At 41.9% G+C, this 24,756-nt stretch overlaps 1 protein-coding gene across 3 annotated transcripts in view; it reads right to left on the bottom strand.

Moving 5' to 3' along the window:
• Positions 1 to 1,169: 1,169 nt before the first annotated feature.
• The window catches only part of ZNF536 (zinc finger protein 536), a 446,558-nt gene continuing 422,971 nt past the window's right edge, over positions 1,170 to 24,756 (bottom strand). For 2 of the 3 annotated variants that reach the window (XM_081015491.1, XM_081015490.1), the window contains one exon: positions 1,170 to 1,788. In XM_081015491.1, coding sequence (XP_080871617.1) covers positions 1,553 to 1,788 — 236 coding nt within the window. In that variant the 3' untranslated portion in view covers positions 1,170 to 1,552. The remainder of the gene's footprint in view (positions 1,789 to 24,756) is intronic. The other variant, XM_081015492.1, reaches the window with a different exon arrangement.

The following is a 24,756-nucleotide window of genomic DNA, read 5'->3' as shown; positions in this document are numbered from 1 at the left end:
GGGCCAATTAGTAGAAAAGCTAAAATCTGCAAAAATATAGAACACGCTTTTTTTTCCTTACAAAAAAACAAAGAAATATTAGCTAACACATTTTTCGTCCTTCATCTTTTTTTCCCTTTCACTAGAGACAAGGGGCAGGATGTCTGGATTCATATTTTAGGTCAAATTGCTTGAAAAGAGATTTCTCCAGTAAAAAACAAAATACACTGTCCTGCACAATGTCTGCAACACTTTTTTTTTTAAAAAAAGAATAATAACAGCACCCTAATAAATGAAAACTAATCTTGCCTGGGGAATCTTTCATTCAAGTCTTTCCCCCCCTTTCTTTAAAAAAAAAAACAGAAAAGAAAAGAAACCAACTTTCTATTGAATAAGAATTATTTCTCCTTTTTTTTGCACTGGTATCTTCTCTAGACAAGGCTAACTAGTTTCTCTATCCAGCACGCTCCTTCAGTATTGTATTTCTAAATCTCTCTATAGCAACCTACTTCATTAAAAAGGAACAAAATAGGAAGGGGGGAAAAACAACATTTCTCTCAATACTGCAAGTCCATCTAAAAAAAAGAGAAAAATACAGTCCCCCCAAAAAACCACATTGTACAATTAACTGCAGTGTTTTGCTGGCCTGCAGATCCCCCCTTACTGCTCTAATCATTGACTCATTTGGCCGTCTCTGTGTGTGTGTGTGTGTCTTTCGCTATATATAATATGTATATCTATATATATATATTTCAGAAATTAAAATGTTAACAGCACAATCCTTTTCAATACAGGTCAGCACTGACTGTAGCTTACGGGTCGTCTAAAATTTCTCTGAGAGTGCAGAGTTGGAGCACCACTTGGATTGATTTTCTCAGCAGGGACAGCTCCAGTCAGCCTGGCACCACCTCACTCCACCAACACGTCTCATTACGACGCTAGGCAAATGGCAGCGGTCGGTGTCATATTAAAAAGGTGTTTTCAACAATGAAAACACAGGAACACCCCCCCCCCCACACACACACACTTCCCCACTCCCACAATCTTCAAGGCAACATTAAATCAGGAAGATGGTATCACAGATATAGATATATAGATAGATATTCTGGTAAGAGCATTCTTTCTGGATAAAGACCACTTTAGTGTTAGAAATGCGCCCTTTATTTCAGTATTTTTCACACACACACAGACACACACACACACACACACACAAACACAGATATCTTGCAACCTGCACACATTTGGGGGAAGAAGAAGAAAAAACAACACCCACTTGATTTATCTCCACCAACATTGTTTGGAAGTACTTGTTGCCAGGTAACAGTTTAACAGCCATTTTCAAGGGCTGGTTGTTGTTGTTTTTCCCCTCTTTCTCTTTTTAATGTGTGTGTGTGTGTGTGTGTGTGTGTGTGTGTCTTTAATGTCTTAAACATCCTGCACGCTTCTGGGAATTTGCACACAATCTGTTTTCCTCAGAAGGCAGTTAAGCAAACTCTCTGTGTTACCCAAAATGCATATCTAAAAAACTGTGTAAAATAATATTGCAATATACAGATTGATTTGTTCTGCGGCATTACTCCTGGGCCTGGCTGCCCTCCTCCGTTAACTCTGTCGAGCTCCCAGGTTTGACAGCTCCAGGTTCCTCGGAATTCCCAGAAGCTTCGGCGTCAACTCTGGAGCGCTTGAACCTGCGGTCTGGATACTGGCTGTTGTCAAAAGGCATGCGATGGACACAAAGGACGTGGGTCTTCAGATTTCCCTTCTGAGAGGCACTGTAGGGGCAGTATCTGCACTGGAAAGGCCGGTGACCTGTGCAACAGACAAACATTGGGTTAGCATTTCCTCAGGCCTGCAGGGGTTCCCCACCACCCAGCCTCTGTAGTGCAGTTCACAGAATGGAATAATGTAAAAACACAAGTCTCCCCTTCTCTTATATGTGGACTGAATCATACAGCCCCTTTCTGCTTACACCCTATACATTTAAAGCTCTGCCCGACCCCCAGTTTGTTGAGGGTGCCTGGAACTGTACAGTAGTACCTCAGGTTAAGTACTTAATTCGTTCCGAAGCTCCGTAGTTAACCTGAAACTGTTCTTAACCTGAAGCACCACTTTAGCTAATGGGGCCTCCTGCTGCTGCCGCGCCACCGCCGCACGATTTCTGTTCTCATCCTGAAGCAAAGTTCTTAACCTGAAGCACTATTTCTGGGTTAGCGGAGTCTGAAGCGTGTGTAACCTGAAGCGTATGTAACCCGAGGTACCACTGTAGTTCTGTGAGGGGTACCCAAGATTCTTGGTTGGGGGAGTGTTTCAAATGTACAGGTACTGTACAGTCTTGGCACAGGTACTGCCGTGCCTCAGTTTCCCAGGACGTGAAATTTACAGGACTTAATTGGCCAGACACAGGGCCTCTCTGTCTCTGCTATTTTCAAAACAGACTGGGCAAATTTCACACTAATTGTGCCCCCCTCCCCCACTTCTTGAGATTCAGGATACACAGCGTTCCCTGCCATGACTTTAGCACCTTGGAAAGTCACCTGTGGATCAGTGCTGGGATATAGGGGTCGAAAATATATTCTGTCAGTGGCGTGCAGTGAAATTTTTTGTAGTGGAACAGTTAGGGGCAGAGGTGCTACCTTGTGAGGGGCATGAGGGGGTCGATATTTTATGCGTGTGGTGTTGTGACATCATGACGTCTTGCATGTGAGCATTGCGCCTCCCTAAGCTGGGTAGAAACTTCCTGTGCTTTGCGAAAGAGGTGGCAGGGGAACATTTAGGGGATTAGCTGAGTCCCCTCAGTCCAATGTCCGCACGCCACTGCATACTATTGGATTTTTTAAAATATTAAAAAAAGCAACAGCCAATCCCCAGTATCTTGTAAATATGTACGGTAACTTTGTAAATAATACTGAAACGACATGTACAATTGAATGTCATTTTGCAGCCTATTTCAATAAACTAGTTTTATGGAATTTTAATGCCATGGCACACATTTAATTTGAATTCGATTTTCTTTTTTCTTCAAGTGGAAAAGGGACACTAAGGCGCTCAATTGTTAGAGAAGAACGGAAACAAGAAGGGATGTTACAGAGTTTAGGTGAAAGGCAAGTAAGATGTGACATGATAGATGTTTGATGCATAGCACAGAAAGAGTGGATGGAGAAAAGTTCTTCTCCCTCTCTTCTAACACTAGAACTTTGTGGACACCCATTGAAGCTGAATGTTGGAAGGCTTAAGAAGGAAGTCCTTGGGTCAAGTGTGGAATTCGTTCCTACCGTAGGCTGCTCAGGACAGGTAAAATATAGTACTTCTTCACATAGTGCATAGTTAAACTACATAATTCCCTCTCACAGGAGGCAGTGATGGCCACCAACCTTGATGGCTTTAAAAGAGCATTGGACGAATTCATGGAGAAGAGGGCTATCAATGGCTACTAGCCCCAATGGCTATGTTCTATTTCCACAGTTGGAGGCAGCAATGCTTCTGAATGCCAATTGCTTGAAACTGCAGGAGGGGAGAAGGCTCCTGTGTGTTTGGGTCCTACTTGAGGGCCTCCCACTGCAGTATCTGATTGGCCGCTGTGAGAACAAAAGTCTGGAATAGATGGGCTATTGACCTGGTCCAGCAGGCTCTCCTTCCATTTTCGTGTTCTGTTCTGTTCTCACAAGGTTCTGTGCAGCTAAAGGAAGCAAGTGGTGGCTCACCCTTCTCACGCTGCGTTTGTGGCCCGCCTTGCAGACACCAAATTGTTCCAGATTATTCTGAGCCAGCCTGAGACTTCATGCTGCATCTGGCTTGGAAGGTTATGTTGCCGCAATCACATTTCAACCTATGCTGGGAAGTTGTTGATGTGTCTTACTGGAACTTTATGAGCTTTGTCTCTCAAATTAACTTAGACCAGGGCCATCTGAGGTCAAATGCACTTAGCTTACTTTAATTTGCTGAAATAAATGAATAAATAAATGTGCCTGACCATCTGCATAAAAAGCTAAGGCTATTGGAAGACATGACCTAATAATCACATATGAAGAACAATGTTAGCCCCCTCCTTTTCCCCCCCGTCTGATTTTTTCCCCCTTTCTGTTACACACATGCACAGAGGATGCAGACATGTTGCAGAGGCAGAACTGACCAAATGATTCGGACTTTATGCATTCATTAGACATGATCCAGATGGGCACATATGGAACTTCTTCAATGCCATCCATCAAATAATGCATTCTGCTTAATTCCATTTAAATCTATAGGTTTAAATGCCATTGGTGGATTGTATCCAAGTCAAACTCCTGGCTGCTAAAAGGTAAACGTAAAGGGACCCCTGAAGTTAAGTCCAGTCACGGACAACTCTGGGGTTGCAGTGCTCATCTCGCTTTACTGGCCGAGGGAGCTGGCGTTTGTCCGCAGACAGCTTCCGGGTCATGTGGCCAACATGACTAAGCCACTTCTGGTGAACCAGAGCAGTGCACAGAAACGCTGTTTACCTTCCCACTGGAGCGGTACCTATTTATCTACTTGCACTTTGACATGCTTTCAAACTGCTAGGTTGGCAGGAGCTGGGACTGAACAACAGGAGCACACCCCGTCACGGGGATTCGAACCACTGACCTTCTGATCGGCAAGCCCTAGGCTCTGTGGTTTACAGCACAGCACCACCTGCATCCCTCTTCTAAAAGGTACATGCCAATAAATCATTATTGACCCCCTTTCCAAGTGAAAACCTGTCTGTTTTTCCATCTAGTGCTACTCAAAAGTTATGCTGATGAAGGAAGAAGAAGGAAAGTTTACTCTAACTGTGCAGTGTCAGTTTACACACCCAAAGGAAAAGTACTAGGAAAAGCAGAGACCAAAATTATAAACAGGAGGTAGGTACAGCTCTGGAATTTTCAGCAGAAGGGTTTTAAAAAGCCATTAATGGAGAAACTGCACTTTAGAGTCTATGGCTTAATCTGTTTATTACCTCACAGACCCATATAATCTATGTTGTAATGTGCTAAGGGATTATATCGCGGTAACAATGAAACTTCTGGCACCCATTGGCTGAGCTGAAGTGATGCCATGGGATGTCCACGAACATCCTATTTGCTGAGGGAAGTTGTCAGCAGTAGAAGGCTCAGTGGGCTGAAAAGAAAGATAAGTTTGCTGAGGAAAACCCTCGCCGTCAGATTCCAGGGCAAGTGGAAGTATATGGAGCCAGGTGGCAAATGTGAAACCTCAAAGCTTAGTAGAATGAGATACTAGGAGCATGGAGATAAAGGCCCCAATGAGCTGAACCAGGGGACAAAGCAGGGAGCAGATGGAAAAACAAGAACTAAAAGAAAGGGCAAGTAGGGCAGACAGAGAGTGAAGGAAAAATAAGTCAAGGGACCATATTCTGGTTGTTCGTCACTCATAACTTCTACATTGGGCACCCTTTAAGGGCTAAGTTAAGTATTTCCATGTTCGAAAATATGAAAACAATACTGATGCACAGTTGCCTGTCATCTGCAGATTGGAGCCTTTGGCAGATCTGTCGATTTCAAAGTCCCCATTTATAATTCTTTCCAATCTTCAATTGTGTTTGCCGTATTTTCCAAATAATTTGCATTTTTTTAACAAAAAAAGAGTCTTCAATATATACAGATTTCTGCATGCAATTTCCCCTGATATAATGCATCCTGGTATGCTGTTTTCCCTAACTTTAGCATTTCATACACACTTTCCTCAAATGGAAGCACGCCTATCATAAATATGTCAGCCCATAATTAAGCAGATCAGCTACACCTATTACTGAAACTGAACTTAAGAGATGGAATACAACAAGTAGTTTCTATATTTTGAGTGTATAAATAGGTTCAAAATTTGTTGAAGTAACATACTATTGGGAATTAGTCTCATCAGATTTCTTAATGAGGCATCACAATCAGAGGGTCCCATAGAAACTGCCTCTCCACACACAGAGACTAGGAATCTTAAATAAGAACCACTACATTACTGAACATTGAACCCAATGGTTTCCTCAAAGCTCCTTCACACCTGTAATACTCCCAGTCTTTGGCCCCACTCTGGGCTTGTCTTATCAGCACAATGGGTGCTGTTTGGATGCTGTAGTCCACATGACTCAAAAGAGACGTCGCCTTCATAAACCCCCATGCTAATCCTAAATGCTCATCCCGAGACAGAGTTTTTCATGGTGTAATCTAACAGGTTCTTTTCTTCTGGAGTTCTGACTATTTACCTAGCCACCCCTTCCTCAGCCAAGGAACTTGGGCAGCTCCAGTCCATCCCCCCCCCCTTGATCTCCAAAACAGTTGTGTCTCCTGTTTGTGAGCCCCCTTTGACCTGCAACACAGCATTGGTTGCTTCTACCAGCTTCTTCCTGCTAAATCTGAGGCCCATCTGTGCTATATATTTAAAGCAGTATTATACCACATTAAGCAGCCATAGTTTCCTCCAAAGAATCTTCAGAATGGTCATTTGTTAAGGGTGCTGAGAGTTGCTAGGAGACCCCTCTTCCCCTCACAGAGCTACAGTTTCTAGCGTTCCCTAGGAAGAGGGATTGATAGTTTAAACCATTCAAGGAACTGTGGCTCCTTCAGAGGAATGGGGGGGCAGTCCTTCCAACAACTCTCAGCACCCTTAACAAACTACAGTTCCCACAATTCACTATGGCTGCATAGCTTATTTGCATCTTACAGCTCTAGAACTCTACAACATTTTTGGTTATTTTTTAAACCGCAATCATGCAGTCACTTTCCCGGCAGTCACATCCCATTGAACTTAATGGGACTTACTCCTGAGGAGACCTTGCATTGTATCATTAAAGGTAAAGGTAAAGGGACCCCTGACCATTAGGTCCAGTCGTGACCGACTCTGGGGTTGTGGCACTCATCTTGCTTTATTGGCTGAGGGAGCCGGCGTACAGCTTCCAGGTCATGTGGCCAGCATGACTAAGCCACTTCTGGTGAACCAGAGCAGTGCACGGAAACACCTTTTACCTTCCCGCCAGAGCGGTACCTATTTCTCTACTTGCACTTTGACGTGCTTTCGAACTGCTAGGTTGGCAGGAGCAGGGACCGAGCAACGGAAGCTCACCCTGTCGCGGGGATTCGAACCGTCAACCTTCTGATCGGCAAGTCCTAGGCTCTGTGGTTTAACCCACAGCACCACCCGCGTCCCTTATTGTATCATTAAGGATGTGCAATTAAAGACTTGAAGTTTAGCTTTACCTATGCAATGCCAGTGACACCTGCCAAGCAGATTCGCTTATTCATTAAAGTGTTAACACTAATTCAAAACAATTTTTTAAAAGAAGGATCCAATAAGTGTAAATTAAGTAGCACTTAATTATGCCCCAAAATGCTTTCACTATTTGGTATCATTATCCCAGCAAAAGGGTTTGAATGTTCACATCCCTGCAAAACATATCACAGTTTGGGCTTATTAATTCAGCTGCGTTTAACAAGCAAGGAAAGCATTAATGGCACCCGAAAGTGGTTTCAACTCACCACTGCCTTGTTTTTCCATCACTAACTTTTGGGGGCCATCAAAATTTCACATCACTGTCATGTGAAAAGTTAAGTACACAATAAGTTAATTTGTATTGTCACTGTGCAGTACAACAGCAGTAAAGAGCACATCAATTTTTAATCCAGTATGAATAATATATAAATATGTATACACAGTGCGGGTCAAAAAGTGTAAGAGCAAAAGAAGTGGTATGTTGTTTACAGCAGCAGTCATACAAAAAAAACAAAACAAAAAAACAGCAACACCATTCTGGAGATCAGTCTTACAAAAGATAACAACATCTGCAATTTGCTTGTAACTAGGGGGCAAAGCAGAACGCCCATTTCTCTTGGGTAACATCGTCCATTAATTACTGCTCAAAACTGGTTGTGGGCAGCAAGATCTTAAAATAACCAGGCCTAGATAAGCAGGCAAGTAATTTATACCATTTTTATCAGATGGTAGTTGGGGAGGATTTGGGGGCTGCGGGCTCCTTCTTTTCTAGTCATAGATCACATATATACTAGCTGGGGTGTATATTTCAACATATAATCATTTGAAAGTCGCTTTAAGAGAATGGCTTCTCATAGTTCAGAAGACAAATATTCTGCTGCAGTTCTAGAAAGTAAGATTACCTGTGGCTCAGTCCATGCAACTAAGACTGCTTCAGAATAGCCAGGTGGAAACAAGAGAGGTGGACACTATGGTCAAATGTTCTGGGACCTTTGAAAGATGTACAACTCAGATGTACCACTGTGTATTCTGGCAGTACAAAGTGTTTTGTTTTGCTTTTTTTATAGATGGCTTGCCTATGTACATTTTCTAAACTTTGTTTCTCCTGGGAACCTTGCTCTTCTCCATTTATCTCATACCTGTTTCAGAAGTGACCGCCTTTTGATGTGCCTACTTGTAGCAAACTTTAAGGATGAATCTACCAAGGTGATCTATCACTTTTTGGACTTTCTGAAAATGCCTCATTCACTCAATCATTTCAGTGGCTCTTGTAAGCACTGGCTAGGGAGTGCAGTTATACTTCACAGAGAGTACTTTCCATCCTGTTTCTGCATTGATCCATGATTATTCAATCCACATGACATTTTAAGGTGCTGTTTCTCTCAAAATACAGATTTTAAATGTATCTGCATTTTTTTTCTGAAATGGAAATAGCCTTGAAACATTTTGAAAGTGCAAAAATCCATGCATAACTATGCTCCAATCTACATATTAATCCAGGATGTGTGGGTCAGTCAGTTTGTATTAAATTTTGCAAAGATCCAATTCCTCAAGCAGAGTTAAATTTGCTTAATGGCCAGTTCCTAGTGAACCCTGGGAACTGTGAGAAGGACTACCATTCTCTAATAGGCAATTCTCCATTCTCTCACTGCATTACAACTTCCAGGATTGTTTGGGGAAAATCCGTAACATTTAACTAGTATGAAATCCGTGTTATTTTGTATTACTAGTATACTACTTTCTTTTCTACTGCATCTGCATGGAGCATCAGCCTGGAATTACCTTTCTGCTTAATATTCATTTGCAACTTTTCATCTTAGGTTGATCTGAGTCTTGTTTACCTGGGTTAGCCAAAATGTTTTGTTTGATAAAGGCAAGAACTTGCAAGACTAAGAACTGGGTTAACTCCAGCTACTGCCGTGTGCCTTATTGCAGCAGCGGACTTATGTTGGCAACAGGTTTCTAGGAATGTCCCTTGGGAAATGGAAGAGCAAAAAGCAAGTATTTCAATCTTTTATATACCCATACCTTCTTTCCTCCCTTTAAAAAATGTTACTATGTTAATTTAGCCTTTGAGGGAAGGAGAAAAAGCTTTGTTTTGTTTTCCTTCAAATCCGCGTTCTGATATGTTGCTTTGCGACAACATGGTGTCAGCCTGCATCAGTCACATCACATCACATTAAGTTTCATGAGATGGTGTGCTTGAACACAGAGTCCAAGAAAATGCATATCAAAGTGAAAAGGTTCTGAAATTCTGAAGGGTTTTTGTTGTTGCTGCTAACAGATCTCCAAATGACCATTATCAAGTTGGCACACCTCAGAGAGATTTTCTTTTTTGAATTGTATTCACGAGTTGGTTTCTATGGACTGAAACCTTTTTCAACTAATTTTTGCAGCGCCATACTTTTAGAACACAAAATTGCACCTAACAAACCTTAATAGGAATAATCGAGAATGAGCTACATTGCTTCTTTTCCATGCATGAATTTTGTACTTTTATGATGCTATCTTATTTTAATAAGGGTTGGTTTTTTTTAAAGAAACAACATCATCTGTTTTATAGCTTTAAATTGTTTTTAGGATTGTTTACACCAGGGGTTGTCAATGCGGTTGCCTCCAAATGTTGTTGGACTACAATTCCCATCAACCTCAGATGCATGGCCAGTGGGCAGGGGTGATAGAAGTTGGAGTCCAAAAGAACAGCTGGAGAGAAACTCATTGGCTACCCCCAATTTACACTGTATTGGTTTGGCTATGCTGGGAGTCATTTTGAGGAGGCTTTTACCCGGGAAGCTGGAATATAATAAATACCTCAGTCAATAGATTCTGTTCTACTTTTGCAGAAACGCTCAAATTAGGACATATAACAATATTCTTCTTGTAGAAGGAAATGAAGTCCCAGCACACCAGAGCTCTGAATCATAGCCAATACTTGTACAAGTCAAAAAGTGACCTCTTTAATAGTTGCTAATTTACTGGCAACAAGAAGCATCCATTATTCTAAGAAGACTACAGGGCAATGCACACTAATAAGATAAGGTAAAGACAATCAACATTAAAAATGTTTATTTTCTTGATCAAAGTAAATTAATTATATCCTGCTATGAATATTTGATCAGTGTCCAAATTCCACATACATTTCCACCATGAAATATGTTGTCTTTGTGCTCTAAAAAGGCACATATGTAGGGGATTGTACTGGAGTGTAAAAAGGATCATTAGAATAGTCATATGGCTGAGATGAGGAATTAATTCCAAATTGTTACGGGTGTAGTAATAGCAGCAAAATCATGGCTTTCTCCCAAAGCAGCAAGAAATGGTAATTTCAAAGAAAAATGCCAATAGTCTATTACTCAGAATCCTTCTGCTTTTCCCACTATGATGTGTTTTATAGTTTTGAATATTTGTACAGATATTGTTTATACGCAGATGCAAAGAGAAACAAAACACAACGCACACATATTCACATTCTACAATGTGAACATTTAGATAAAGAAGCGAGGATAATCTAGAAATGAACTTTTTTTTAAAAAAAGCAGCTTTCTGTTAAGGCCAAAAGAGAACACATCCCTCCCCTCTTTAAACACAAAAGTTGAAATTAGGAATGTGAATACACAAGTATACCCCATTCAATTGTGTGTTTTGTTTTGTTTTGTTTTGTTTTGTTTTGTTTTGACTAACGTTATCATTATTTTGGTGGTGCTCAAAATTATTTGGCTGCTTCAGCCCAGCAGGGAAATCCAAATTCAGTGGCAATTCAACTGAAAAAAAATGTTCAGAATACAAGATGGTGAGATTGTGCTGAGAAAAAGACTAAGGGCAATTTAGCCATGCTAAATTTAGGACATGGGTGGCACTGTGGGTTAAACCACAGAGCCTAGGGCTTGCTGATCAGAAGGTCGGCGGTTTAAATCCCCGCAACGGGGTAAGCTCTCGTTGCTCAGTCCCTGGTCCTGCCAACCTAGCAGTTTGAAAGCACGTCAAAGTGCAAGTAGATAAATAGGTACCGCTCTGGCGGGAAGGTAAACAGTGTTTCTGTGCACTGCTTAAGAAGTGGCTTAGTCATGCTGGCCACATGACCTGGAAGCTGTACACCGGCTCCCTCGGTCAATAAAGCGAGATGAGCGCTGCAACCTCAGAGTTGTCCGCGACTGGACCTAATGCTCATGGGTCCCTTTACCTTTACCCTTTATAATATTTGTAAATATCTTTATTATAGAAAAATATTTTTCCTGGATCATTTGTAATCTGTTTGTCTGCTTCCAGTAGGGATTGGCAAATCTGTCAATTTCAATTTCTCATTTCTCCCCTCTTAAGCTTATATCTGTCCTTTTCCACAGCAGTTTGAGAATTTTTTTTAAAGAACAAGTCCTCTTGAAAATTCTGCAGCATTTTAGTATGCATTTCTCCCAATAAACATGGCTTCATATGCAATTTCCCCTAATAAACCTAGTTCATTTTTTCCAAAGCAATATTCCTTTGCATCTGTTTTTGTATGTCATTCTGCATTTTATGGACAATTTATATGCATTTTTGTGCACGTGACTTGGCTGACGAACTGCACTGCAAAATTTGGAGAAGCGTGGGTTGTGAAGGATAGCTGTGCTTGCATATTGTTTTGAGAAGTGCAAATTAGGAATGTCCATCTAAAGATGAGAACTGGATTGAATTTCTACCCCATCCTGAGCTTTCAGCCCTTGGGACCTCGAGTGCATCATAATGTACACCAACTACGGCATTCATGGGCCTTTTTGGATTCAATTAGAATTGTTAGAATTGACAGAGATGAGGATCCATCCCCCATCACCTGTCCTTGCTGACAGGTGGAGGAAAAGGTCTGCAGCATGGTTTGAACTATGGAAAGGTGGCATACAGATGAAATTATGTGTGTGTGTATGTGTATCTTTTCTGTGGAGAATGTCCCAGGTTCAGTCCCCTGGCATATTCAGGTAGTGCTGGGTGAAGCTTTTTTTCTGAGACCCTGGAGAGCTGCTGCCAGTCAGTGTAGACAGCAGTGAGGTAGATGGACTCATGATCCGACTTCTGTAAAGTACTAAGAGGCTGCTCCCATTTTCAATTAGGATGACCTGCAATTTAAGGAGCCGCAACTTTTATTTTTTTATATGCTGAAAACCTGACTAGTGGCCATTGTGGTGCTTATGCATTTAGATTTCCCTCCTCTCTCTGCATAGTTTTCTTGGCATAGTTTTCCTATCCACAACTAACATTCTAAAACGATCTTTGCATCCCCCAATAGACCAGAATGGCCCTAAAGCAGCCATTCTGACCTGGAACGTAATAATATGGATAGGGGAGAAAAATGCTGAATACATGCATTTGCCCAATAGGCAATAATGGCTGTGATGAAGCCATTCTGCTTTATGAGTCTCACAATATACATTTTGAAGAGCTCCCCTATTGTTGGACCAACTGAGATGGCTCCAGCCAATGACATATCTGTAATGAAAGTTTTTGGAAACTTTCTAGATGAGAATTTGTCCGAACGTAGGCAACAGAAGCAGCTGAAAAGAGCTTCTGAGTAAATAGCTCTGTTTCGCAAAGGGCAGCTGCCCCAGTTATCACAAGGACAGCTGTTTTGTCACCCTGAGTTCCATTGGGCAAGAGCTGGCTGACATGGGCTGAAATGGCCTAGATCAAAATAGCTGCTGAAATGGGGGAAAGGCAAAATGCAGTCTCATTCAGCAGCCAGTGTAATATAGTTAGAGTGTTGGACTAAGACCTGGGAGCCCAGGGTTCAAATTCCCACTCAGCCATATGAAGATGCAGAACTTGATTCAAATTCCCTCTCCCCTCCCAAAAAAATGCACTGAAGTATTTAAGTATTTAAAGGTAAAGGTAAAGGGACCCCTGACCATTAGGTCCAGTCGCGGACAACTCGGGGGTGCGGCGCTCTTCTCGCTTTACTGGTCGAGAGAGCCGGCGTACAGCTTCCAGGTCATGTGGCCATAATGACTAAGCCACTTTCTGGTGAACCAGAGCAGCGCATGGAAACGCCGTTTACCTTCCCACTGGAGCGGTACCTATTTATCTACTTGCACTTTGACGTGTTTTAGGATTAGATAAATTTAGAAGTGACTACATTGAGCTAAAAATATGTATCCATCCATGTATTTTGTAATATATATGAATATGTAAATATGGATTTTCATACAATATGGGATAGAATTGATTTGTTAACGTACTGAAAATTGACACAGTCTGATTCAGCCATCCCTAGACAGTTCCAGTTATACCCAGGACTTCTGGAAGGCTCAAAATGCACCACTATGCAGTTATGTAGAACAGAATGGTCCTAGCCAAATACATTCTATTTGGAGTTAACCCACTGAAATTAATGAACCTACATTAGTAATGTCCATCAATTTCAGTGGGTGTACTTTGAGTTGCTGATGGGTCTCAAACCCTCAGTAAGTTAGGGACTTCTCCTGCTTGCAAAGGCAGACTCTGGAGGATTGAGCATACGAGACCAATAGTGGGTCCAATGAAGAATGCCGTTTCTTCACATGCTGTAGAGGGAAGTTAGGGACAGGTGGAGCTCATTAACCTGGGAAAGCAGCCCATCTAGGAGAAGGAAAACTCTGATCCTAAACCTCTACTGCCTTGTGGCTATACTCATTTATACTTGTGGGACATCTTCCAGAGAAGAAAAGGCTAAGGAGCCCTTCCACAAATCCAGAGTGGAGTCCCTAAGACAGTTGGATGGTACCTTGTGTGCCTCCTTCCAGTAACTCCTGTAGCTAAGATGGCGCCAAAAACATTTCTCTGCTTTCCTTAGGACCATATCAGCGAGGCCGAGAGGGGATATTGTTGTCTAGGCAGACCAGGACCTCCATACGCACTGCCCTGACTTGCTCTCCACGGAGGTCCCTTTGGTGCTGCTAATGCAGCGGTTTGACTTCAACCCCAGAGTGTGTGTTATTGGCAGATGCCAGCAAACACAGGAATTAGGGGGATTTTTCTACCTTCCTCTTTTAGTCAGTCATCAATTGCTCTCCATCCACTTTGGATATGGAGGCAAATGTGCCTTCTCGTTAAATTACACTATACATATGCAGCACACTCTGCACAGTAGAGATTCCGGAAATGGTGTCCTCAGTTTTCTAAAGAGCAATGCAAGAAGCATATGGGGCCTTACCTGTGCTGTGTTTTTCTTCAAACATCTGGCATGTAATATATGACAATGATGTCTCAAACTCTCCTGTAGTTCCAGCATCAGTACAAGACATCCTGGGGCAGCTTCAGTGCCCCATTGGTGCTGATGCCTCTCATGAGCCCCTGTGCTGGGTGGATGGGTCTGGGAAACTACTATTTACAATTTCCCACAATGCCTCAGGGTTTCCAATTATAGGGAATTTACATGGTGGCATTTTCTTGTGGCATTGTGGATGAGTAAAATGGCGGCCCTCCAAGTTCTATACTGCAAGGCAATGTGAGAAATTCAAAATGGCAGCTTACATGCCGGCTGGTCTCCTCCATTTTGGAGGCAATTTTCCAAGTGGCATGAAGATGATGGGGTTTGTCTGTCCTAATCCCTTTTGGTCTGTAGGACAAATGGCACAGTTATGAATCCTGTCCCAAGTTTTTGGAAAGAGAAAAACTATTTGTTTCAATCTTTTTTCAAGAGAAAAGACTCCTTCCACATATCTTATTAACTTTGTTGCCTCCCACAGTTTGTAAAGACAAATGCAATGGCATAAGAAAAACAGAATAAAGACTTTTGGAAATGCAGCTAATATAAAGTGGTTGAGGGCAGAAGCTAGCAAACTCATATAAAGAAAATGACTGCTAATATACAGATATTTCATCATCTTCCTGCATATTATATATACTTTTAAGACATTAATCAAATGACTCACCAAACCTTAGAGGAAATATCACTAATTTTAAAGTTTTTTTTCTTTAAAGCCAGTGAAATATATCTGTTGATGAGTCATCGATATATATATGTGAATTATTGTTGCATGAGGCAATGGTAAAAAGACAGAAGGGTTTTCAAGACAAGTAATCAAAACTTCAGAAGTAACTAGATATAATTACGTCTGTGACAAATGTAGATTGCATAATACCTGGACAGCCGAAGATGTAATATTCTTGGAACTTGACTCCAGCACTTTTTTTTTGGGGGGGGGGGATAAGTTGTGCAGATATGGCAGAAAGGTTAGTCTCATGCACCTGGTTAAAATGGAAGACCACCTGGTTAAATGGAAATTATGTGCGGTGGTGGAAAAACATTTTGAGCACTTATAGAACACAGCTGGAAGCAGCACAGGTACAAACTACAGTTAATTGTCTGTGCCTGCCATTGGCTCTGGTGCCTCCTACTGTTGGCCTCCCTGCTTTCTGCTCTACCAATCCCAGTGGGCACCAGCCATCATTGTAAAACAACAACAAAAGAAGTCATAACGCATGTAGAAGTTCTTCCTCGGTCAATACATCTGAGCCATTTTAAGTTAAGTGAAAAAGAGCTTTGCTAAGCCTGGTGAAATTTGTCAGACGGGTATTACACAACCCAACAATATGACCCAATTCCATGCAGTTCTCCATGTAGAAAGAATGCTGAACACCTGCATTTTACAGGGGTTAAGTATTGCCTGCCTAAATATCTTAGTTCAGCTAGATTCTTATATTATTCTCTGCTTCTTTGGTGTCACTTAAAATAAATAAGCTTTTGCTTTTTAATCTGAGATGCTGCTTTGTTATGAAAGTTGAATAATTTAGCTGGTATTTTGTCACATTATAACTTGTCTTACCACCCAAGATGCCATAACCTGTAGTGACAGTTTAGTAAGGTGCCTCAAAAACTCCTTGCTAGTGATTTATAAATGGCAGCGTTACACATTATCTAGGTATTATTCACTAACTTTAACAAGAAGGGGGGAAAGCTCTTTTTCCTAAAAGAGTTTTTTTGTTTTGATGGAAGCCTAAACATCCAGAAATGTGCACTGGCAAAACTCTCCAATTTAGATATGCAGCTTCATTACTTTGTATCTAAACAAATTCTTGCTGTATTTTTATTAGTATATGTGCGGGCAAGATGTATGATGCCATTTTTGGGAGAAGATGAATTGCAGTGGAATGGAAACAGTGCAGCATGTGATGAATACAGGGCAGAATGAATATGGTGCCTTCTCACATCCCTAGTTGGGGACTGGTGGAGGGGGAGGAATTTTAAATTTGGGGGGGTATCATTTTATGTACAACTGTAAACTGCTCTGATGTCTTTTTTATGAATTGCAGTACACAAATATTTTTATAAATAAATATTTATGTAAATAAAATGAATAGAGTTTCCCTTTGGTTTTACTTCTGGATGTGATCCAGAATGTATGGCCAGGGAATGACAGATGCCTGCAACCAGATGTAATGAAGCATGGTAACATTTCTGTCTAATCCACTTATCTCACTGCTGCCACATAAACCAAAACAAATGGGCAATGTGGAGGCAGAGTATAGCTATAATGACTAGTGGCCATTGATAGCCCTCTACTCCATGAATGTGTGCCCAATCCTCTTTTAAAATCGCCTAGGTTGGTGGCCATCGCTGTGTCCTGTGGGAGTGAGTTCCATAGTTTAACAATTTGCTCTGCGTGAAGAAGGAGGGCTTCCTTTTCTCTGTCCTGAATCTTGGATATTCATGAGTTCTGAAAGGGGAAAACCTTTCTCTGTCCACTCTCTCCATGCCATGCATAATTTTGTAAATTTCTATAAGTTCAAAGTTCCCTCTAGTGCAATATTCTGGTTCCTACAGAGGCCAAAGAGATTCCTCTGGGTAGCACATGAAACAGTAGTCGTGCCCCATTGCTCCCCAGCAACTGTTAGTGAGAAGCACACAGCTTCTGGAGACTCAAGGATACACATGGCCAGCATGATAAGTAGCCACTGGCAGACTGTTTTCCTCAGTGAATTTGTCTCAAACCCCTTTAGAGCCATCTAAACGCATGATCATGACCACACCTTTTGTGGTGGGGAACGCCGTAAATTAAGCTTTTAAAATTGGAGCAATGGCGGTCTTAATTAAAGAGCTGCCAAACGGAAGAAACAGATAGAGACCATAAATATCATTTTTAAGTATTAGAACAATAACATTAAGACTAGCTATCAATACAGAATAAATGGTTGTTGTCCGATAGTATTCAGTTCAATGGGAGTTTAGCCATTGATTTGAAGAGGTCGCAGAATATGCTCAGTTATCGTAACACAGGATTTATTTGTGTTGGAAAAGAACGCGGACAGAGGTTTAGCAGCTCAGGAGCATGATCCTTAGCATTTTAGACTGCGGCCCTGATCCTTGGCCAGCCAGTGGCAGGGCTCCCTCCTGCTGCTGGCAAAATTTGGTGTCATGGTTGCCTTCTGCCATTTCCTTGCCCCAGAATTTCTGGAGGTCATTTATGTGCAGCGCTTGAAAAAGCAGAAGAACAGGAGGCTGTCTTCTGCAGAGTCAGGCCCACGGTCCATCTAGCAGCAGCTCTCTTGGGTTTCAGAAAGGGAGTCTTTCCCTGCCTGACCAGCAGGTGCCATCAGGGACTGAACCTGGGACCTTCTGCACAGAAGCAGGTCCCCTGCCACTGAGCTACTCATTTCAAGAGGACGCATGTTTCCACATTCTCCAGATTGCATCAAGCAGCATTGAATGAAAAATATGTCCTTTGCATCTGTTTTGCGGAGCGCTCGGAAAATAAAAAAAAAAGCCTCCCCTTATATTGTTATGCCAGAGGGAGTCTAATGAAAGTGAACATGGCACAGCTTCCTGGAAAGGAAGACCCTGCCTCCCTTTAAACATGTAAGGCCACCACCTCTTGAACCCTCCCTCCTTTCATCCCTTGTAAGGCAAGAGAGATGATAAGAAGTCATGTGGGCTTTCTCCCCCTGCCAGCAGCTCCAACAGCTGTGAAGCCCTCTTTCAGCACAATTCATAAAAAAAAGAAAAGACGACGTGTTGGAATTTTTTTTTTTTTTTTTGCCCGTGGCGGAACGGCGTACAATTTCTGGCCCTTCAGGCTAAAACAATAAAATGCAAAGAGGAAAATGTGAGAGGGGGGTTTCTTCCTCCGCCCCCCACTCCTTTAAACTTCCCACAACAACCTCAGCAAAACCACATGACTTGTCTTGTACTATCTCCCTGGTGTTTTCAGTGCTACTTTGGCAGGAAATCAGAATTACTGTTATATAAATTCCATCTGATGCCAGCGCTACCATCTGTGAGTAAAACTGTTTCACCTACGTCTGCCGGCAAAGCCACTCTCTTAGAGACGAGGGAGAAAGCCGGGGGAGGGAGGGAGAGAGGGAGGGGGGAATTTTGATTAATTTGCAGAATGCTTGTGATTTGCTCATATATTATTATAACTGCTCATCACCACATGACAAATTCCCAGCACTCTGCACAGGATCCCGTTCGGTTTCAGCAGTTCCTTTGTATCGGCACCTGACAGACTGCGGAGCCTCTAATGACTTTCAGATGCTTACAAACAGTAATTCTATCTTCAGAATAAGAAAGGGGGGGAGGAACAGTGGAAAGAAGAAAGGGGGAAAAAGAGTTGAGTTAGTTTGTCTCATTTCCTTCCTCTATATCAGTGCAATTTAACTCTCAAGGGCAGTGTTGATCTCCAAATCATAACAATTCAATAATAATAATAATAATAATAATAATAATAATAAAATAACATTAGTAGAAAATGTTAAATAATAATAGTAAATAATAATATTAATTAATGCCCAGCGTATCAAAATAAGATAAATGATTACTCAGGAATCTGGCCACCTAAAAAAAGCCATTTGCTGGGACAATTTTTCAAAGCTCCCTAATTTTATTTATTTGCCCCGTTTGGATATTCCTGATAACCTTCATGCATTTCTAGTGAACACATCTGCTTTTTAACTGCAGATGATTCTGCCCCCCTTCCTTTCAAGCTATGATTATGCTTTCTGAACCACTGTCTGTGTGCTTGATTGCCTGTTTTAGATTAGAGATTTTAGCAAGGAAACAAAGACTTCAGAATGCACATCAGTCGTACATATGAGAAACCACAGAAGGAATAAGCAGTAAAATGTGATGCACCATCTGTCCGCAAACAATAACCTGCATGTTCTGAAGGCTTACAAATTATTTAGTGCACAACCTTGCCGAATTATTGGCCCCTTAAATAGAGCAATAGGCTGGGAGTGAGAACCTCTTTGATGCTCCCCCCCCCCGGCCTGTGTATTTGGCTTTGGTTTGCTCCAAACGCCAAACTCATCCTCAATTGATTGCTAACAGTGGAGGTATTTCCCAATGACGATTGGAGCAGGTTGATTTTCATTAACTAGGTCTCTGTAGGGTTTTGTGGCACGGATTTGAACAGTGGGGTATATATTGCTTCTCTAGCCATAGTATGCTTCAAATATCATGTTAATCAAAAGATGGCCTCAAATAGCGGCCACTTGAGAGGTAGACTTCCAAGGGCCAAATTCTGCCTCAAACTGGGATAAGCTATCGATTTCAACTTCAAACCCTAAAGAAGAACTTCTTAGAGATATTTGGAAGTTACAGGCTATGCTCTTTTTAAGGACAATAAAACCTATTGTAGCTTTCACTATATAAAGTTGTCAAAAAATGAAATGATTTTTTAAAAATCAGTTTACAGGAACTCTGTAAATTGGCATTTTTTAATTTTAATTTTATACTGCCTTAAATTTCAGGATCTTCACCCCATCTAGTTGGCCTCTGTTTCAGAACTTTACAGTAACCTTCAGCATTTTTTCTTCAGAGATGGATGCAGCCATATGTCTAATAGCATGATTTTATTTATTTATTGTTACTTTTGCATTTATCCTGAAGTAAAGAGAAGGTTTCTTGGTGACTAGAATCTCAGTATCTATGGCACTTTTGAGACAAATCTGCCACTGCATTGGCAAATTAATTTATCAGCAATTATAAAAGCAGACAAATGTGTAAGGCAATTTTCTGAAGAGTAGGACCAGGACTTTACTTTACCATGCATACACTGCTTTAAATTTCCCCCTTGTGTGAAGATAAAGGATATAAGAAGAGTCCATCTGGGTAATGCAAAAGGCCTACCAAGTTCAACCTTGTCCTGCTTCTCACAGTGGCCAACCAGATGCCTTCAATAATCTCGCAAGGAGGGAGTGAAAACCACAGCCCTTTACTGCTCTTGCACAAGGCGCCCCAGAGCTAGAAACATTAGAATCTTTCTACCCAAGGGTGCCAACTTAAATAAAATATTGAGGGGGGCAGGTAAGCCCCACTCCACATAATCAATCACATGATACAGCAGACAGACACCATTTGAATGGCAATGCCCATCAACCTTTTGAGGGGCGACTCTTCAAATAGTTTGGGGGGGGCGAAGGGACCTTGACCCCTAGGAGTTGGCTCCTATGTCTCGCTTGCTTGTCATTACCCAGGCTGTAGCTGTCACAAACAACTAAATAAATCTGAACTCACTTTTCTCCCTGTTCTTTCCTGACAATGGTAATACTTCTATTTACACTGGACATCCCCTTCAACCAGTTGACTGTGCAGCATCATTCATGAAAGATTCTGAGTTCCATGGAATGGAAGATATGCCTTGCATTGCAACACTGAGCCTCCTCAACCGCTCCAGGACTCAATATTATCAATGGAAGAGAAGCCTTAGAGAGATGCTTGAGCCTACGTATATTTTGAGCCAATAAACCACATTACAGATGCCACAGTTAAGCCGTGTGCCTATTATGCCTTGTTACTGTTTCCTTTTGCTTTAACCTCAAGAACGTCAAAGACAAACTCTTCCACACTGTGCAGAAAGTGGAACGAAAACAGACCTGATCAGGGAGACAGGAAAATCTTTCAAAATAGCACCTTGTTTAGGATCAAACCACCTCACAAAGCAGGAAACTCAGCTTCAACTTGTACACTGCACTTCCTTTTCAGAAAACTTCTGTGCAGCTTAAAGTGTTGTTTCCTGCTTTTCAAGTGCTACTTGACTGCAGTCTTGTATTTTGGACCTTCCAGATTAAATTCACAGTTGTTGACTAAATCTCTCGGAAACAAGAATTGTCACCAAGTCCACTCAAAGTGAAATATCGAAGCAAACTGAAAGTAGGGGAATCCTGATTTTTTATTCTTGAAATTAAAAGTGTTATAGTAAGACTAGAAATACTTCTCAGTAGGGAAAAGGGGGTGTTCTCTAGATGCTTGACTAAAGCAACAATTTTGGGGGGTGTTGAGACAAACAAAAAGAAATCTGTTGAATTAGTACAATTTCCCAAGGATTCCTTGTTTGTGAAAGCAGACAGGATATAAGTCCTGCTCAGTAGAGAGACATCCCCTTCCCTGAGCTAGAAATTGGTGAAATTTTTTGTTTGGTTTACTTGGGTCTACCTAACTCACGCTTCCGGAAACAATTAAACCAAAACACACAGCTACCCTTCAGAATTTGCACTTCTCCAAATTTTGGGGTGCCGTTTTCTGACCAACGATGTTCCTAAATATGCATACATTGGTGAAAATAACTTTTAAAATGGGGGATTAGGAAAAATGTGTATCTATTAGGCAATGCCGCATACAAAATTGTGTGCGTCAGGAGAAACGGGCAGTAAAAGAATTACAAATTTTTGTTAGAACTTACAAAAAACTAATTTGGATATATGGGAAACAGAGAGACATCTAAATTTTCAGATTTGCCCATCTGAGTCCACCTGTTCTTACTCAGAGCCTAAGTCACACACTGGTAGCCACATCAGTGTTTTTTTAAAAACCAATTCCTAGGTGCGAATTCTGATTAGTACTATAGCTAGTGGGGAGGGGAGGTTTAAGCTTCCCCTCTCTAGCTGTGATTGCAATAAAAAAATGGCTCTTCTGCACTGTAATTACCAATAGAGAAAAGCTCTCACTGAAGCCAGTGGGAGTTCTTCCCACACGAATGGCAGTGGAGGGATGGTTTCAGTTTGGGACCACAGCTTGGGAGGGAAAGTTAAAGCTCCCCCAATCCATGCACGGTGATCCTGACATAAATTCTTCCCATGCTAACATTTGAGAAACAAATAAAGAAATCCCCTGGCAAGGCAGATAGCCATGCAATTAGCGTAACATGTAGTTAGGCTCTTAGATACAACCCACCAGCCTCATTAGTATAGGTGCTTTCTTTCAAGTACCTTGCTGTATCATCAAATCCGACCACTAGCTTGGTTTAAAAAAAGACCACAGAGAAAGAAGTCAGAGGTAATTGGGCTCAATTAATTTCAACATAAGTCTCTGAAGCCGTTCTGAACCCCCCCCCCCCAAAAAAAAAGAGAGAGAGAGAAGATACAATAATGAAGTGGAAACGTGCCACTCCAATGTAGTGTGAAGGTCACATTTAAAATAATAATAAAATACGTGTGAAAGCCACACTGCAAGAATGTCTCTGCCAAAATGTTTGTGCCCCACAAGCGATATAGCTGTCTCATCTTGTAGGCGCTAGATAAGAGCTGTCTAAGCAGCAGTCCTACAAGATCTTGCCCAGCGTTTTCCAACAATCCAAACTTGAATAACAATGGCAAATTCAGCCTTTGGAAGCAGCCATAGTTTCTATGCATGGTCGGTGTTTACCTTCACATAACTTTATACACAAGTTTGTAGTAAAGTTTCATTAACTTAGGACCCATCTGCACTATACATTTCAAGCACTATGAGACCACTTTGTCTTTCCCCAAAGAATCCTGGGAAATGTAGTTTGTTAAGGGTGCTGACAGTTGTTAGGAGACTTTGGGCTCTCAAATTTTTATGGTGCCCTATGCAACACTAAAATTCGGTGTGCCCCCTACCTCTTGCTCTCGGTTCTACAGCATTGTTGTGGCGCCCCCTGCAGCGCAGCACCCAGTGTGACTGCACCAGTCACGCTACTCTGAAACTGCTCCTCGGAGACGCTTATCCCCCTCACAGAACTACGATTCCCAAAGTGCTTTAAACATCAGTACCTCTTCCCAACAGACTCTTTTTGCCAGACCTGTGCTGTGGGACTGGATGCCTAGCACTGGACTACTTGAAGATCCTGGAAGGAACATAAGACAACGAGAAAAGCTTTCTGGATCAGGCCAATGGCCCATCTAGCACAGCACCCTGTTCTCCCAGGGGCCACCCGGGTGCCTGTGGGAAACCTACAATCAGGACTCCAGCACAAGAGCCCTCTCCCCTCCTGCACTTCCCAGCGTGCCGACTTTATTCTGCCCACATGCCCTATGACAAAATTTATGCAATTCCATTAACTTCAGTTAAGGATGTAAAAGGTAAAGGTAAAGGGACCCCTGACCATTAGGTCCAGTCGTTACCAACTCTGGGGTTGCGGCGCTCATCTCGCTTTAGTGGCTGAGGGAGCCGGCGTACAGCTTCTGGGTCATGTGGCCAGCATGACTAAGCCGCTTCTGGAGAACCAGAGCAGTGCACAGAAACACCGTTTACCTTCCCACTGGAGCGGTACCTATTTATCTACTTGCACTTTGACGTGCTTTCGAACTGCTAGGTTGCAGGAGCAGGGACCGAGCAACGGGAGCTCACCCCGTCGCGGGGATTCAAACTGCCGCCCTTCTGATCGGCAAGACCTAGGCTCCGTGGTTTAACCCACAGCACCACCTGCGTCCCTTCAGTTAAGGATGTATGAAGTAGCAAAAAGCAACTTTTGAAAACAGTAGAAAATATTAGCAAGAAATGGGCTTCACTACTGCACTCCCCACCCACTTTTGCACGGTGAATTTTATCTCACCCAGTTTGTATTTCTAGCATCCAGGTGCTTTTCTTCATGCAAAGCTGTTCCTGATACTCTTTCAACGTTAGAAGTGCAAAGGAAACGATCCTTCTGGATCAGATCAAGTTCTGACTGGTCCAGCACGATCTGTTTTCTACTGCAGTCAGCCAGATGCCTCTGGGAGCTTACAGGCAGGATCCTGGTGAATAAAGATGGCCTTCTGCTGTGGCTTATAGCACATGGTAGTCAGAGATACAGTGCTTCTGGACATGGAGGCTTTGACAATCCTGCCAGCATTTGCCGGCAAATCTAATTGATTTCAGCAGGAGTTTTTCAGGTGTGTAGCCAAATGCAGGATTATAGCCAGCAAGGAAGGCAACTATTTCATTTGTTTTCTAACAAATAGCAAATGTAAATGACAGCAGGTTGTTTCAGGCCTTATGTAGGTGGGTTTATTGAATGGATTATTAGTGAGGAATAATGGTCCAGAAGTTGCTATAAAGGAACTGAGATCCTTTGCAGAGGCGTAAGTTGCTGCTGCGGTTGCTTTTAATCCTCTGTGTATCCCACAACGGCTTTTAGCTGCATCCCTCATCAATGCCTTTTTTAAAAAAAAACAAAACAAAAAACAGTAGTTTGATTTGTTTATGAACTAGTGTGTCCTTATTTCCATGAGATACAGACATTGACAGCAAATAGACCTTTTCTAATTGAACTGATAGGCTGAAAGTGAACATGTCCTTGAATCTACACTGAAAGATAGACAGCGATTATTTATAATAGGGGATGCACCAACTGCAATACCATTTGTACAGCAAGGACTTTATCATAAGTCTCGTGT

Source organism: Podarcis pityusensis, assembly GCF_964106645.2.
Source record: "Podarcis pityusensis genome assembly, chromosome: 8".
NCBI lineage: Eukaryota > Metazoa > Chordata > Lepidosauria > Squamata > Lacertidae > Podarcis > Podarcis pityusensis.
The sequence above is the reverse complement of the archived record's forward strand: the minus strand, read 5'-3'. Positions and strand labels throughout refer to the sequence as shown.